The sequence below is a fragment of the Corapipo altera genome, unplaced genomic scaffold, assembly GCF_003945725.1.
Source record: "Corapipo altera isolate COAL_440 unplaced genomic scaffold, ASM394572v1 96, whole genome shotgun sequence".
NCBI classification, from domain to species: domain Eukaryota; kingdom Metazoa; phylum Chordata; class Aves; order Passeriformes; family Pipridae; genus Corapipo; species Corapipo altera.
The window spans coordinates 1,866,684-1,882,926 of record NW_020884962.1 but is presented as its reverse complement, the minus strand read 5'-3'; the positions used below and the strand labels follow the sequence as shown (position 1 = coordinate 1,882,926).

The following is a 16,243-nucleotide window of genomic DNA, read 5'->3' as shown; positions in this document are numbered from 1 at the left end:
CGGCCCTGCCCGCGCCCACCGCCCCTCCCGGTTCCCCCGGCGGCCGCGGCGCTCACGGGCAGGCGCGGGGCGATCTCGGCCGAGCAGCAGTGGCAGAAGAACCGGCCCGGCTGCGGCGACGCCTCCGCCATCTTCCCTGCCCGCCCGGCCCCGCCCCTGCGCGCGCCGCGGCGCCGACGGCGGCCGACGACGGACACGGGGCCGCGCGCGGCACAAACGCGGAAGCGGAGGGGCGGGGCTGAGGGGGGCTCGAGGGGCGGCCCCGCCCCCCGCCCGCGGAACGGGGACCCCTCGGTCCCGGTCCCGGTCCCTCTCTCAGCCCCGGGGCAGTGCCCCCACCGGACCCTCGGGCTTCAAAATATCATAAGCTCATAAGCTGACTCACACATTTAGTTAGTTATTTTCTCTTTAAAGAGAAAAAAAAAAGAGCTGGGGAGAGGTTGAGCCCCCTCCCCTCGAAAGGAGGAAAAAGGGGTATTCCCAGTGACTATCCCAGGATTTGCTTAAGGCTGCAGTAGCCACAAAGGAACGGGGATATTCCATTTTGGCAGAAGCCTCTCAAGTAGTGTATTTGTCCCAGACTTCACCCCTTGGATGCTGGCAGATGCTGGGGAGGTTTTAGGGGGCAAGAGGTAGAATCTCTAATTTTAGGGCCTAGGAATCCCACCTGGGGCTCAGTTCAAGGCCAGGGTGTTCCGCAGGCTGCAGCTTTTGAGAGAGCAGGGGGCCTGCCTGGCCCTCACTGGGGTCCCAAGCTCCACGGGCTGCTGCTGTGACTCTGCTGAGCCAGGGTTTTGGGGTGGTGTGGCTGGGGGAGGTTTGGGGTATCCACACAGCGTGGTTGTGGGCTTTTGGGGTGGTGAGGCTGCAGGGGGGTTGGGAGTGGCAGAGCTGTGGGGTTTTAGGGGTTCTGCACGGGGGGGCTGTGGGGTCCCTGGGGTTCGAGCCCGCGGCACCAGCCCCGCTCCCAGCAGGTGGCATCTTCAGCCCAGGATTCGCTGCTCCGGCCTCGTCGGGTGATGGAGCCGGGGAGGGATTTGTGGAGCAGCTCAGGAGCCGTGGAAAGCTCGGCGGGTCTCCACTCCCTCTGCTGCAGGGGGACGGGGACACGGTGAGATGCCGTAAACTGGGCGCTGGTGGGACAGGGCTGGGTCACCGGTCAGCGACTGGGAGGGCTCGGTGATGGTGTGGGAATTGCAGCCGTGGGACAGATTGGCAGCGCTCAGCAGCTGATCGATGATCCCGGACACTGATAAGGCACGTTGGCATTTATTTACAGCCGATGAGGAAACGGCTGCTCCCGTAACCCTTTTATTTGGGAGATGGGTCCAGACGTGGAGCCAGACGGAGCCCGGAGCCTCCGCGAGCCCGCGGCCCCGGATGGGGCATTTCGTGCCCCGAGGGAAGCTCCTTACCGGTGTTTCTCTGTGCCCTGTCTCGAGGCTGGAGGACAAGTTGCCACTTGATCAAATGGGTGCCGGGTGCCTGTGGGATTGGGAGGGAAGGATCTGACTCCACTGACTTTGTCCCTCTGGAATTCCCTGACGCAGGAACTGTGGAAGCTGAACGTGGCAACACTCGTTGGGATGCAAATGGCAACGGATGTGAATGCACATGGAGATAAGGGCAGCGGAGCGGCTGCAGCCCCAGTGCCTCTGGCACACAGCAGTGGGAAGGGCCCCCAAAGCCCCCTGAGCCCCTCGGCTGTTGGGATGTGCTTCTGTGGGGAGAAAGCTCCATGTCAGGACCGCGGCCTCTGCCCGTGACCTGCAGCCCCTGGGCACAGGCAAAGCCCCCTGCCCATCCCTCATCACTGGTGCTGAACTCCCCTTTCTGGGGGTTGAGGCCCTGACTTTGGCCCCAGCCACAGTTCCCCCCACGGAGGGCACGAGGGGCCCTGAGCAGGTGCAGCCCTGTCACCGCTCAGGCACCCCAGGATCGTGGGTTCTGGGCTCAGCTGTCCCCTTCCTCTGAGGGAGCCGCCCCTGGTCGGGAGTAAATTTGAGTCACCCAGGGAAGGATTTTCCCACGGTGCTACAGAAAGGCAAACTGCACCCTCACCCAAGAGAGCTGACGAGGAGGTGACACCTCCCCACTTAGCACCGAGTCATCCTTACACAGAGCCTGCTCCCAAACTGGCCGCCCTGCTTGGGTGAGAGAGGGCAGTGGAAAATATGCCAGGGCTCCTGTTGTCTGAGGGGACAGGACAGGGTGGGAGGCTCCTCTGGCAGCTTGGAGTCACGATCCCACCTGCACTGGTCAGTGGAGGGGACAAGTGCCTGTCTGGGACCCCGGACAGGGGGTCCCAGGGATTCGTCCTGACCTCTGGACCCCGTGCTCCTAAACAAAGCAGTGGCTGGAGCTGAAGCCCCCGTGCTGCCTGCCTGTTGGGTGTTTGGGGTGCAGCTCCGGGCACAGCTTTGTCCCAGGCTCTGCCTTGAGCCCTGGGAAGCACAGGCACCTCCTGGAGCAGGAGCAGCTTCCAGCACGGTTCCTGCCAAGTGAGAATAACTGGTGCAGCTGGTCTCCCTGCTCCCCTCCACCCAACATCATATATAATTGCCTATTTTAATTAATAAATTGGAGGCCACTCAAAGGAAAGTGGCGAGATTCCTCACAGACACTGCAGGGATTGTCTGCCCGCCCCGAGCCAGTCGTGTCACGGTGGATTTGAATCGGTCTCCTTTGAATTTCTTCAGACAGATCGTGAGATTTACATCCTCCACCTTGTCTCCTGGAGCCTCACACCTCCAGGCTGTGGGTCTGATCCCACCTGGCAGCGGTCCGGCAGCTCCCGGTGACCCAGGAGCAGCGGCACAGGCTGAGCCCCAACCTCACTGCTGCCAGGCTGTGAGTGCTGAGGGGCACTGGCAGGGGGTGGCCCCCAGCCCTGCACGGCTCTGATCCCTGGATCCAGGATGTCCCCAGCAGCAGGGCTGGTGGCATCTTGTCGGCCCTGCTCTGGCCCCCCTGTGCCATCCCAGTGGCCCACCTGTCCTGGGAGCAGCCAGGGCATGGGGGCTCAGGGGAAATTCACGGTCTCTGGGGGCTGCTTTTGGGCTCCACCAAAAATTTCCCTTTTCTTTTTTTTTTTTTTTTTTTTTTGGAATCTTTGCTTTTTTATGCTTGATTTAAACCATTGTTCTTCAAGGGAAATTTTAATATGAAAAACATGTTTTTCTACCAGTTGCCAGCCTGGGCCAAGCAATCAGGCTCCCTGTCTGACAGGGGCTGTGTGGCAGATGGGGGCTTCAGGCAGGACATGACCTACAGTGGCTCTGCCCTTCAGTGGCCCAAGGGACTGGGAACCTGCAGGGCCACCAGGCTGGCGGGGCCAGGGTGCCACAGCCCACCGTAGTGCCAGTGGGGTCTGTGTCCTCCACCTGGCTGGAATGGGAGGAGGGCAGCCAGCAGCCTCACTGTCTCGTCCCGATAACCAGCACCTTGCCCAGGGAACAAAGATCAGTGGAGCAACCGCTGCCCTTCCTGGTGCAGCTCTGCCTCCTCCGTCAGCGCCTCTCCCCAGCCTCGCCGAGGAGCCAAAGGACTTTAATGGCCCGGGAGGTTTTCCCGACTCCCGGCTCTGCTGGACCCAGTTCAGCCCCACATGGTTTCCTGACGTTCCACAGCACTGTCAGCTCTCCCCTCGAGGCTCACTTTGCTCCTGCCCTGCACCGTGGTGGAGGCAGTGCTTGTGCTGGGAGCCCACGCGGCTGCCGGCGCTGACTCACAGCTTGTTTACACACACACCCCTGCGTCATGCATGTGTTTACACACACACCTGTGTCACGCATGTGTTTACACACACACCTGTGTCACGCATGGCCCAGCCCGGCCCGGCTGACCATGCCAGGCTTGGCCATGTGGACAATGGGATCGTTCGTAAGGAGCTCGCTGAGGCGTCTGTAAATCCATGGGCACGGACAGGAGAGGCAGAACCAGAGCCAGCTGTGGGCCGTGGCCATGAGATGTCTGCTCCTTTTTGAGAGGGGCACACCTTGTCAGAGTGGATGGGACAGGATGTCCTTGCTGGCTCTGGCTGCTGCTTTCCTGCATCCCAGCCTTCCCATCCCCACTCCATGTTGCTTGCACCTCCTGGATCCAAGCACCAGCATTTCTCCAGCACAGACAGAGCCCAGAGCATCTTCCATCAGTGTGGGGCAGAGCTGGGGACACTGGGATGAAAGACTGGGAGAGAAGAGGCCTTGGGGGGAGTGTAGCTCTTGCCGGGGGCACCCAGAGCTCTGGAGAGGGGGAAGACTTTGCTGAGGAGGGGAGAGGGAGTGAATCCCCCCAGGGTGATCTTTCCTGGGGGGCTGGGGCCTGCAGGGTGCTGGTGGTGCTGATGCCAGCAGCAGCGAGGCAGTCTGGGTCTGAGCATCAGCAGGAAGGATCAGGGTTTGATCAGGAATCAAACAAGATGGGTGATCAGATTTGGAGGGGCAAGTCTTGGGAAGGTATGTCAGCCTCCCGGCCCTCCCTGCATGCCAGCGCTCCCGCCCTGCCCTCCTTCATCCGCAGAAGTGGAAGTGTCCCAGGAACATGAAACGATTACTTGGCGAGGAGAATCCAGCTCAGCACTTCTTGGCATTTGTTCACAGCTTTCATCTTCAAAGCTCCTTGCAAACATTAGCAAACTAATCCCTGCAACCTTCCTGGGAGATAGCGCAGGATCAAGCAGAGGAGCATTATCTCGTCTCAGCAGATGGGGAAACTGAGGCAGCAGCAGTGACGCTGCCGCCCCGGGGCACGGGCGAAGCTCCGTGTCAGCGCTGGGGGTGGAGTGTGACCATCGAGGTGCAGCCCACAGCGCTCCAACACTCTCTCCCCAATTCCAGGGATGTGGCCATGAGCCACAAGCACCAACCCAATTCACGGAGCTGGAGCCATGAGGACACGGTGGAGGAAATCCTGCCTCGGGGTCAAGGCTGCCGGCAGCAGCCCCGGGACTCAGCTCGTGCCTTGCACCAGCCACCCAGCACAGGCTCCGGCTCTGAGGGATGTGACTGAGGCTCGATCCCATCCCCCCTCCTGGGTACACACTGAGCTCCAGCACTGGCCCTGCTGTGCCAAGCCTGGGTCCCATCCCCAGGGCTTCCTGGGGTCTCATGGCCCCATGGATACACCTGAGCCAGGGCTGAGGATCCCTCACCAGCAGCCCCTCTCCCCACTGCTGTGTTTGGCAGCACTTCCACCTGTGTGGGAGAAACTGGGGCATCCCGCTGCGGAGAGGAATGGGGCCAGGATCACCTCGCTCTGACAGGGAAATGGCAACATCCAGGGCCCTGGCCAACACCTGCCCACAGATCCATGCCGGCGGTATGAAACCTCTGCCCTGACCCTGGGCTCTGGGAGAAACACTTCTCAATTGAATGTCTTGTTGCAAATTGCAGCTCTAATTGGTTTAGCAGAGTTTAATTAGCCTGAACTGATGAAAGAGGAGAGATTCCCTCCTTAAAGGAGCCGGCTCAGCAGCAGGATGCACCAGCCAGGGTCTGGGGGGAGAATGGCTGGGTCTGAACCTCATCCCGAAATCCTGCTGCAGCCCTGACCCAGCATGGCACCAGCGCCCAGATGAAAGGTCAGATGTGAGGCCACCATTCACTGTGCTCCAAAGGGCTCCTTTGTCCCTGTCCCAGTGCCTCCCGCTGCCTCCAGCCCCAGTCCAGGGGCTCCTTTGACTCCCTTCGGGTGCCGCAGGGCTGCTTTCCTGCAGATCCCAGTCCGGCTTCTTGCCCCCCTCCCTCCTTTCTGTGGGTGCTGTGGGGTCTCAGTCACGTCCCGGGCTGTCCGTGGGGTGCAGGGAGGCAGAATCACCCTGTGTGCAAGACTGGTTGGTGGAATTTTGCTCCCAGCTTTGCTTGAGAATCAGCCTTACCCCCCCCCCCGGCCCCACGGCATCACTGCAGGCAAGTCACTTTGGCTGCAACCAGGAGAAGGGCAAGCGGAGCCCCAAGCATGGTTTTCCTGGGAGCAAGGTGACCTCAGCAGGGCTCTGAGCCCCCTTTAGCTCAGGAACCCACTTACTTCCTGGCCTCCAGGCTCCTCCTGCCTCACATCAGGAGCCCGGCTGCTCCCTGACAGAGGCGACAACCTGCTGCTCCAAGCGAGGTCCGACCCCTTCCCTGCCAGAGCCGGTGGTTGTGCAACCCCACTCTGAGCCAGGGAAAATCCCTTCCTGGCCTTTTCGAGCTCCTCTCGCATCCTGGAGCATGTGAGTGAGTGCATCACCACCCGCTCGCTCACGGACATCCCACTTGGAGGTTTGGCTTCCCAGCCCTCGGCCCTTACATGGGCAATCACTCCGAGGCGGCCGAGGGAGCCGGGTCACGCCAGCCGGGCCAGGGCCGGGAGCAGCGCCGGGGCCGGGAGCACACCAGGAGCCCGTGCGGGCGGGGGCTGCCAGCTCTGTCCTTCCCCCAGAACCCCCCCGCTGTCCTGTGCGGGCTCTCCTGGCCCCACCACACCTGTGGGGAGGTGCTGGGCGCTGCAGGACACAGGGCTCCTGCACCTGCAGATGGCACCAGGGGTGACCCCTCCCTGGGCATGCAAGGGACCGTATGGGGAAAAGGAGGGGAAGATCTGCCTTGGTGAGAGACAGCTCACTGGCCAGAGGGGCAGAGAGAGGGATGGAGACTGTGCTGGTGCCAGTGGACATACTGCTCTGCCCGTGCTGGCAGCTGGCATTGCACCCACTATCCCTGTTGTGGGACCTGGGCTGCTCCATGTCCCACCAGACCAAAGCTGCGTCCAGCCCCATCCTGCGCCAAAGCAAGCTGCTTGTGCTGTGCTGGCACCACTCAGAGCCAGGAGGCTGCTGCTGGGCCAGAGGGGTGGTGCAGGGTCCCCGGGGCCCTGTGGTCTGGGCCCCTCTCCGAAAGAGCCCAGCTCAGCCCTGCTGAAAACATGACCTCAGCTGAGGCCAGTGCACGGGGTGAAACGTTCCTCAGCTGCGCGGCCGCGAGCTGGACACGGCACTCAGGGCTGAGAGGGCCCTGGGCTGTGGCAAAGAGCCCTGTGTCCTGGGGAGCTGGGTGACAGCTGGGGACCCTGGTGCACCCCGACCCCCCCTCCAAACAGGTGGGCAATCTCTTTGTGGTGGCACTGAGCAAGAAGCAAGGCCAGGCAATGCCAGAGAGCCCAGCCTGCCTTGTCCTGGACTCCCCACTGTGCTCCCCAGTCCTGTCAGGAGCCGCACAAGGTCTGGGAGCCCCTGAAAGCCTGGCAGTATTGGCCCAGTCCCAGTTCCCAAGCACAAGCCAGGCCATGCAGGGTCCAGCATGTGTTTGGGAGCCAGAAGATGCAGTGCTAGTGCTAGTGGGGACAGCTGGGGAGAATGGGGCCAGCACGTGCCATGGGAGTATGACCCCACCAGCTCTTCTCCTTCCCCTCCTTGCCTGACAGGGCTCGAGTTGGTGCCTCAGTTTCCCTTCGGCTCGTTGGGGGTGATGCTGGGTACCAGCCGAGCTGTGGGGGTGTTTGGGTAGCAGAGATGAAAGGAGCCACATGAGACAGCCCTCACCCTACCCCTGCTGCCAGCCGGGCTGCTCCGCGGGGAGGAGGAGGGCAGGAGGAGGCAGACGCGGGTTCATGCGAGGATGGGTGGGGAAGGCGCAGCCGTGCGGGCGGCACAGGGTCGGGCAGGGAAGTGTTCTGGGGTTCCCCACGCCTCGGGGTCTGCCCAGACACTGCTCTGCTCCGCTGCACACCGAGCACGGGGGCACCCCCAAACCTTCCCCGTCCCATCTCAGTCCCGGGCTGCCGGTCCCTGCCCGCTCCGGGGGAAGCACGGACACGACTCCCCACCGCCCACTCGCTGACGATCAGACCCTCGCTGCCATCCCCGCGCCCCCGCACTCACCCCCCTCGCTGCCCCCCGACTCCACCGCCGCTGCCCCCGCCCCGGCCCCCCCGCGCCGCCCCGCCCGGTGATTCACGCCTCCCCGCCGCTTTATAGCTCCGCCGGCCTCGCCGCCGCCTCACAGCAACAGGTCACCGGAGCGCCCCGGCCCGTCCCGGCCCGTCCCCGCCCGGCCCGGCCATGCCGCTGCGGCTGGCGCTCTGCCTGCTGGCGCTCTGCAGCCCCGCCGCCGCGCACGGTAAGAGCCGCGGGGTCCCGGTTCCGGCGGGGGTCCCGGCGCAGCCCGCCCGCTCGGTAACGCCGCTCGCCGCCGGCAGGTGCTCGGGGCGGGGGGGGCCCGGCCCGGGGTCGCGGCGTCGTTCGGGCACCGCTGTCCCGTCCCGCCGGGCAGATGCCGAGCTCTCGGCGGCACAAACCCGCTTTAAGGGGCAGAGCGGCGGCTGCCCGGTGCCCGGCGGTGCCGCCCGGGTGTCCCGGTCCCTGCCGTCCCTTCCGTCGGTCGCGGGGTTGCGCGGCGGGAGCGAACGCCCGGGGTCCCGCCCGGCCCCGCTGCCCGGCCTCGGCATCCCGCACCCCGCGTGCCCCGGGAGTCCCCTTCCCGGAGGCGGCAGAGCCGGCTCGGGGCTCCGTGGCCCCCGGTGGGACGGGCCGGGAGCGGGGCCGGTCCGTGACCGGGGTGTGGAGTTCGTAGCTCGGAGCCTCCCGGTTCCGCTGCCGGTGCTGGCGGCTTTCATCGTGCTTGGGCGGTGTCGGGGCTGTGGGGGAGGACGTCCCGAGACCCCGGGTCGGGGCTCCATCAGCCCTTCCCAGCGGCGCGGAGCCGTGCGGTGGTGCTGGTGTCGCCTCTCCCGCATCGGAGCGAGAGTTTCCATCTTCCCTTCGCACGATGCCCAGTGTTCCGTGGGGAGTGGGGGCCGCGCGGTGTTGTAACGGGAAATTGGGCTTGGAAGAGCACTTGAACGCATCCGTGGAGGATAACCCCCCGATGGCAGCCGCGTGCTGGCGCGGCTGGTGCTGCCCGAGGCGTCCAGGCGCTGGTTTCCGCAGCCCGAGGATTTGCTCCATCCACGACTGCCCCGCGGATGCAGCCGGGCTGGGAGCCCCATGTGCTTGTGGCTGAACCAAAATCATATGCGAGGGAGGAAAAAAGGGGGTACAGGGTCTGGGGCGGGCTCCACTTTGGGGCAGGGTGAATCCCTGACTTGGAGGGGAGCGACTCCCCCCTGGCAGCACAGGACACGTCCCCGCCCCCATCTCTCCCTCCCTCCCTCCCATCTTTTGCCGTTTAACAAACCTCAAGCGCAGCTAATGAGAGCACGAACCCAAATAAGCGTCACAAGAGGCTGGTTTGCAGAGGCGGAAATTGCAAAGAAATCACTCACAAAAAAGAAAAAAAAAATCTAACTGATTCGCTGGTGGGTCACAGAACAAACAGGCTTTTGAGTCAGAGCGATCCAGTGCCACGGGGCTGGCCCAGACCCAAGGGCTGGGGCAAGTGCCCCACGCTCCAGCCACTGGCTCAGATGCTCCTTGCAGGGGCCGCATGTGTGTCAAGCCCCCGTGATGGGGAATGGGTTTCATTCCTCCATGAGGCCACTGGCACACACGGGGGGATCCAGAGCATGGTTGTCCACTGGCCCTGCTCTGTCTGTCCCCCTCCAAGCTGGGGCCCCCTCTCTCTGGGACTGGGCAGGAGCTGGGCAGAGATGGAGGCAGGGAGGGCAGGGCAGGGAGGAGGTAAGCTGCAAGCCCAAGTAAGATGCCCTGGCCTGCTGGCTGGGCATCTCCCAGAGCATCGCTGGGAGTGCTGGGATAACTGGTGCATCCCTGTGGTCCCAGTGCTGGTTTTGAACCTGTTGGTGGAAGAGGGCTGGCAGCAGCCCCAGGCTATGAGGAGCTGTCGTGCCAGGGACCCATAGGGATGCCTGCTCTGGGACAGCTCTTGTGCCACATGAGTGATGGGAGCCAGAACAGTGTCTCTGGGTTCCCCAGCTCATCCCAGGCACTGGAGCGATCTCTGTGCCTCTTGCCCAAGGTGGTCCAGCCACAGCTGGCATCTTGCTGCCCTTTGTGGGAGTCCCAGCACAGCAGGGATCCCTTACCCTCTGCCCTCTCCACAGGTGGTATCTGCTGGTTGCAGCAGGGGAAGGAGGCCAAGTGCACCATGATCCTGAAGACGGGTGTGACATGGGAGGAATGCTGTGCCAACGGCAATGTGGACGTGGCCTGGTCTAACTACACCTACCCAGGCAACAAGATCAGCCTGCTGGGCTTCCTGGGGCTGGTGACATGCCACCCCTGCAAAGGTGAGCGGGCCAGGGGGTGAGGGGATGCTGTGGGGCTGAGCTCTGCCCACGGGGGATGCTCAGAGCCTGCAGCTCCAGGTGATGCAGCAGTGATGGGGCTGGGCTGCCCCTCACCAGACAGGGCTCTTCTGGGCAGTCTGGGACAGCACAGGGACCCCAGGGACTGCTGACCCCATGCTCCTGCTGCTGCAGCTCCTGGACAGATGCTGCTGTGGGTCAGAGCTGGCGGGACAGCCTGCATCCCCTGGCTGCTCTCATTTTGTGTGTATTTTAGTTCTCTCCCAGTGGAGTAGGACGCGTGACCCGGGTCTTGGCCGGGCAGCCGAGTGCAGGGAGCGGAGCTGGGGCTGCCTGTTCCCAAGTTAACCTCTCTGCACTGGGGCCCCCTGCCCCTGCCCTCACCATGGCTGCTCAGGGGAAACTTTGTCAGGTTTTTCTGAGGCAAAAAGATCTATTTCTTCCCCTCCGCTCCCCCTCGCTCCTCCCAGCGTGTGTGTGAAATGGCTTTATGTAACGGGCAGTTCCAGAAGTGGAAACTCTCCAGCTGTGAGTTCCAGCCCCACCAGATGTTTTGGCGTGTGCCAGAGGCGTGGATCCCCCAGCACTTGCGTGGCTGTGTGAGAACACGCTCGAGGACCTGCTGCCCGCAGGAGACAGGAGCAGGGATTTGGAAGGTCATGTTGTTATTTGCTTAAAGGGGGAAAAAGGTTCTTAACAAAATCGCTTCCTCTAGTTCCCTGCACTCCTCAGGCCCATCCTGGTGCAGCTTGGGGTTGCACCCCGTGCCAGCCAAAAGCTGAGTGAGATCCTGGCCCCGGCCCCATCCCTGCTTGGAGGAGCTGGGAGCACCGGGACCCTCTCCATGGGCTCCCCCACGCCTGGGGCAGAGTGCAGTGGGAACAGGCAGCCCTTGACCAGGAGTCTGGCCTCACCTCTGCAGAGAGACTGGGAGGCATGGGGGCTGCCAGTGGCCACAGACCACAGTGTGAGCTGAGGCTCCTGGGGTTTACTGGGGTCTGGGAGCAGGGCCTTTATGGAAACTGCTGGAGAGCCCGGCCAGCACTTGCACCACAACCCCCACACCATCAGCCAGCCCCTGCCTGTCCCGTCCAGATGGAGCTGGTGCTGCTCCTCACCAGGCTCCAGAGGCTTTGGAAGAGGGTGGATAAGAGGAGCTGTGCTCCCACTCGCTGGGCTTGCAGGGCTGGAAGAGGTTACTCTGGGATAAAGTGGGCTGCAGCCGGGCGGCCAAGCCCCACGGGGAGGTGCTGGCCAGGCCCCGGGGGCTCTGCAGTGGGTCTCTGGGAGAGAAGTGAAATTCCTGGCTCCAGCTGCTGGGGACACGGTGTCCCCCCCAAGGACCCAGTGCAGGGGGGAAGCCAGGCTGTGGGGTCAGGGTTACGGGCAGATTCTCCAACCGCTCCCTCCCTTGCTGGGACTGTCTGGACAATCGGACTCTGCTCTGCTGCAGCATCTCAGAGTGGAGGGTGATGAAGGTCCTGTTTCCTCTAGCAGCCCTGGGACACAGAGCTGTAACCCTCTGTCATGGGGTCCCCATGTCTCAGGCTCTCCTTCCCTGGGAAAAGCCCCAGCTGTGGAAATCAGGGAGCAATCTGGGAAATTGTTTCCCACCAGGGAATTTCCCCCAGGGACTGCTGGGCCAAGGAGACAGGGAATTTCCCCTTCCTCCTTCTCCTCCTCCTCCTCCTCGCTGTCTCCCAAGGTGGCCCATCTCCCACAGGGAAATCCCCCTCTGTGCCTCCCAAAGCTCCAAGCACACACCCTGTCTGCAGGGATCCTTCCTGCTGGGGGAGAATCCCCGTTCTGGGAACCTTTTCGGTCTTGCCCAGTGTGGGTGCTGATTGGTCCAAGCAGTGCCCATGTCCTGCGGACAGAGGGGCCAGTCCCTCTGGGGTGAGTGCTTTGTGGGCTTTGGGAGGCAGAAGGGGTCCAGCTGCCCCAGACAGAACCCCTGTCCCTGCCGCTGACCCCTTTGCCTCTCCCTGCAGAGGGACCAGTGTCTGGGCCCCTGGGCACCAGGATGGGCCCCTGCTCAGCGTGGGCATGGCCCCGGGGCACTGGCAGGACCCCCTGAACCCCGGCCCCCGTGCTGGCCGGGAGGTGACCCGGGGGGACAAAGCATCTGCCTGTCTGGGGACGGGCGCTGGCTGCTGCCTCCTGCTCTTGTGTTCCAGTCACAGAGCGAGACAGGGCCAGGCATTGTCTGCTGGGAGCGGCATTCCCGATCACCCAGACAACTCGCGAAGCCCAGCTCTTTCTGGAGGAACTGGGGCCTTGCAGAGATAGATTTTTCCATTGCACAAGAGAAAGAAATGACTCCTTCCAAAGAATAAATAGATGGGAAGGAGTGAGCTGGTGCTGAGTGGAGCCGGGGCTCCGGCTGGGGTGAGTGCTGGATGATTGTGCAGAGCCACAGCCAACGACCTGCTCCTCGGCGGGGCTGAGCAGATCCAGATGCTGCCGGGGCAGCTCAGTGTCAGCACGTGCGCTGTGGCCCGGGGGGCATTCGGGACTGTGAGGGCCAACGCTGGCCCCGTCCTACTCGGTTTCACACTGGGGCTGGGCAGGACGGGCCCTTCCTTGGTGGGGGGCAGCCGGTTCCATGTCCTCACGTGCTGCTGCTCTGTGTCCCCAGAGAGCTGTGAGGGGGTGGTGTGCGGCCCTGACAAGGTCTGCAAGATGAAACACGGGCGTCCCCAGTGTGCCTGTGCCCCAGACTGCTCCAGCCTGCCCCGCAAGCTGCAGGTCTGCGGTTCTGATGGCTACACCTACCGGGACGAGTGCGACCTGCTGACGGCCAAGTGCAGAGACCACCCCGACCTCGAAGTGATGTACCAGGGCAAATGCAAAAGTAGGTGCAGTTGAGCCCCCACCCCACTGTCTCCCATTCCTATTCTGTCCCTGTCCCATCCCCATCCCCTGTGGTCCAGGGAGGGAAGGTCCATCCCAGTGCAGGGTCTCGCCTGCAGGACATGGGTCTTGGTGCCCATTAAGGGGACATTGTAGCCTACTGGTGCTCTGGGGTTTGGCCTCACTTTGGACTGAGCAGTAACAGTCCCTAAAATGTCATTTACAAACGTCAAACCCCTTTTTTTCCTCTTTTGTAAAGGGCTCAGTGATCCTCCTGGCTCTGCCAAGAGCTGTCAGAAGGATTATGGTTATTTTTCCAGCCCTGCTCTCTGGAAGGCTTTGTCTGTCAAGCTCTGGGCTGAGCAGGGAAATGTGGGGCAAGAAATGGGAGTTTGGGAGCTGCAGATGCCAAATCTTCCAATCCAGCAGGGAAAGAAAGAGAGGAAGGTGGAGGGATGATGGGGGTGCATGAGCCCCCTGTGCCACCATCCCCCCCGGCAGAGCCCTTTGCAGGGCCCGATCCTGCTGCACAGGCTCCCTCCACGCCCATGCACCCTTGCTCCAGTGCTGGGTCGGGTCCAGGGTGACCCTGCCCTTCCCTCTTGCCGGGGCCAGCACGGCGGCTGCCAGCCTGGCTGCAGCAGCTGCTGCTTCCCTGCCAAGGCACCTGCGTGCGGCCGCTGGCCCGGCCGGGTCCCCCCGCGCCAAACGGGCTCAGCCCCGCGCTCGCTCCACTGCTGCAGCTGCACCTCAGCTCCTCCCGTGCGGCGCAGCTCTGGCTGGGGCTGAGCCCGAGGGCCTGGGGCCACTGCTCCCTCACGCTCAGGATGTCAAGCCCTGCCAGCCCCTGCCCTTGGGAGCATCATCGGTGGGGGAGATTGGGACCATTCAGCCCTTGGCTCCTCTCTGTCCCCCAGTAGCAAAAGCTGGGAGGCGACTGGGTTTCCTTGGGATGGTGTCCACTGTCCACCTGAGTTGGAGGAGCTGTGGGAGGGAGTGCCCTTCCCCGGGTCACCCCAGCCCCGTGCTTCCCTGCAGAATCCTGCTCCAGCGTGGTGTGCCCTGGCACCCACACCTGCGTGGTGGACCAGACGGGCAGTGCCCACTGCGTGATGTGCCGGACGGCTCCCTGCCCTGAGCCCACCAGCCTGGACCACGCCCTCTGCGGCAACAACAACGTCACCTACCCCTCAGCGTGCCACCTGCGGAGGGCCACCTGCCACCGCGGCCGCTCCATCGGCGTGCGCCACTACGGGAGCTGCTCAGGTGAGCAGGGCAGGGCGGGGGGCAGCGGGCACGGACCCCCAGAGCCTGGTGACCCCTCACACCCTCCTCACCACTTCTCTCTGTTTTCAGCCGCGGCCAAATTCTCCGCGGAGACGGACAGCGTGGAAGAGAACTATGTGTGAATCCTCCCTCGGCCGAGCCGGAGCCGGGAGACAGGGGCATTATGTGTATATTGTACAAACCATATACCTGATATTTATTAAGATAAAAAGATCCTTATTTATCCCTGTGTATGTTATGCAGTCGCAGGGGGCTCAGTTCCCATCCTGCCAGCCGGGGAGCAGGGGTGGGGGCTAACGCCAGAGAGATGCTGAGCTGCCCTAGGATGCTCCACTGCCCACCCAGTGCCCAGCAGAGCTCTCCACTGGCCAGTGCCCTTCCTTGCTGCTGGCGCGGTGTGGAGGGGTGTCCGTGGGCCCCCCTTACGTGTCCTTGGCCAGCAGCCCTGGGCCTATTTATTTTTGGATTAATTCTCAGTACTCTGCTGACGTTTCTGGCTGGGACCTCGAGGTCTAGAGGGAATCTGTCCTTTTGCCTTCCCTGAGGGGCTCAGCCCCAGCTGCCAGCAGCAGGAAAGGCAGTGCACGCTGCATCAGATTGGAAAGAGATAGATATATATTTTTATATATATATTAAAAAAATATATGTATGTTATTGTCTCCTAAACTTTCAGCATGTGTGTGTTCAAATGGATTGCAGTTTAGGTCTTCCCAGGCCCATTCAGACCAGGCTCCCACCGTCTTCGGAGGTGATGCCGGTGCCCAGAGAGTTGGTGCAGTGGCAGCCCTATCTGGGGGGCATGACCATTCTCCCTGGCCCACTGAGCCCCCACCCAGAGCCCATCACCCAGGGCAGCTGCCCCCAGCCCTCCTCATCCCTCCCTGCCAGAACAGCTTCAGATGGAGCCCAGGCTGCAGGGAGAGATGGCCCTACCCGCCCCCCCAAGGACCCCCACACTGCAGCTATGGGGCCCCGTACCCCCTGCTCTGCCCACACCTGTATTTATTTTTATTCCTTTTCTCATTTCTTCTGTTGTCACCTGTGTAAATACCAGCTCAGCTCTGACACCAAAAAGCTCTTGACTTTATATAAATATCATTTTTATATATATATTATATGTAAAAATACCTTATCTTCTATTTTTGTATGATTGGATTCTGACCCTCAAGGCAGATGCTTTGGGAACATCCACATTCCCTGTTCTGTATTGTTGGGGCATTTTATGGCTGCGTTAGATTATGTTGGATTATAATTATAAACCAGATTAAACGGTGCTGTGGGTCTGGTTTTGTTGGGCAGGCTCTGGGGCCGCAGGAGGTGTTGTTGTCCCTGGGGCTGTGCCCCTGTGCCGGGGTCTGGGATGTGGGGAGCCCCCAGCAGTGGCGAGGAGCCGCATCCCATCTGCTCCGCTTGGCGCTCGGGTTTTCCGGCCTGGCCAAGGCTGCTCAGCGCAGCGGGAGGGAAGGGGAGAGCAGGGAAGAGCAAGATAAATCTGTTCCCAATCTCGGGCTGTGCCATGAGGGTTTGGTATTTCACAAAACAATTCCTGCCGGTAATTGGGTCCCGATGTGGGATGGTTCCCGGGCGGCAGCCTGTGGCTTGACGTGCTGAGCTCCACAGGAACTGCAGCTGGATCTTCCTCAGCTGCATCCCCTGTGCTGGGGGCCAGCATGGCACAGCCCCCCAGCCCCCCGCCGAGCCCCTCAGAACCATGCCCAGCCCAGGAGTGCATTGCAGAGAATCGCAGAATCATTTAGGTCGGAAAAGACCGCTCAGATAACCCAGGATGGTCGTGGGACTTTCTCCTGCAGCCCCTCCCTGCCTGCCCAGCTCAGCGATGTCCCCCTGCTCTTGGGGATGGGTGTACGGGAGTTCCCAAAACGCTGCCCACGCCCTTCTGGGTGCCAGCGCTGCTGCA

General features: G+C 62.3%; 2 protein-coding genes across 2 annotated transcripts in view; one reads left to right on the top strand and one right to left on the bottom strand.

Moving 5' to 3' along the window:
• The window catches only part of RNF126 (ring finger protein 126), a 7,695-nt gene extending 7,538 nt beyond the window's left edge, over nucleotides 1-157 (bottom strand). The window contains exon 1 of the mRNA XM_027664256.1: nucleotides 57-157. Within this exon, the coding sequence (XP_027520057.1) occupies nucleotides 57-131 (75 nt within the window). The 5' untranslated portion in view covers nucleotides 132-157. The remainder of the gene's footprint in view (nucleotides 1-56) is intronic.
• Nucleotides 158-8,020: 7,863 nt separating this feature from the next.
• FSTL3 (follistatin like 3) lies at nucleotides 8,021-15,600 on the top strand. The gene is made up of 5 exons (XM_027664307.1): nucleotides 8,021-8,099; nucleotides 9,982-10,167; nucleotides 12,824-13,039; nucleotides 14,077-14,304; nucleotides 14,395-15,600. Exons 1-5 carry the CDS (start codon nucleotides 8,042-8,044, stop codon nucleotides 14,445-14,447), a joined length of 741 nt encoding a protein of 246 aa, XP_027520108.1. The 5' UTR covers nucleotides 8,021-8,041; the 3' UTR covers nucleotides 14,448-15,600.
• The last annotated feature ends 643 nt before the right edge of the window (nucleotides 15,601-16,243 follow it).

Excerpts from the sequence above, each read along its gene's own strand:
- FSTL3 (XM_027664307.1), top strand. The coding sequence starts at position 8,042 with ATGCCGCTGCGGCTGGCGCTCTGCCTGCTGGCGCTCTGCAGCCCCGCC. Across the intron at positions 8,100-9,981 it reads CAGCCCCGCCGCCGCGCACG|GTGGTATCTGCTGGTTGCAG; the intron begins GTAAGAGCCGCG and ends CCCTCTCCACAG. Across the intron at positions 13,040-14,076 it reads GTACCAGGGCAAATGCAAAA|AATCCTGCTCCAGCGTGGTG; the intron begins GTAGGTGCAGTT and ends GCTTCCCTGCAG.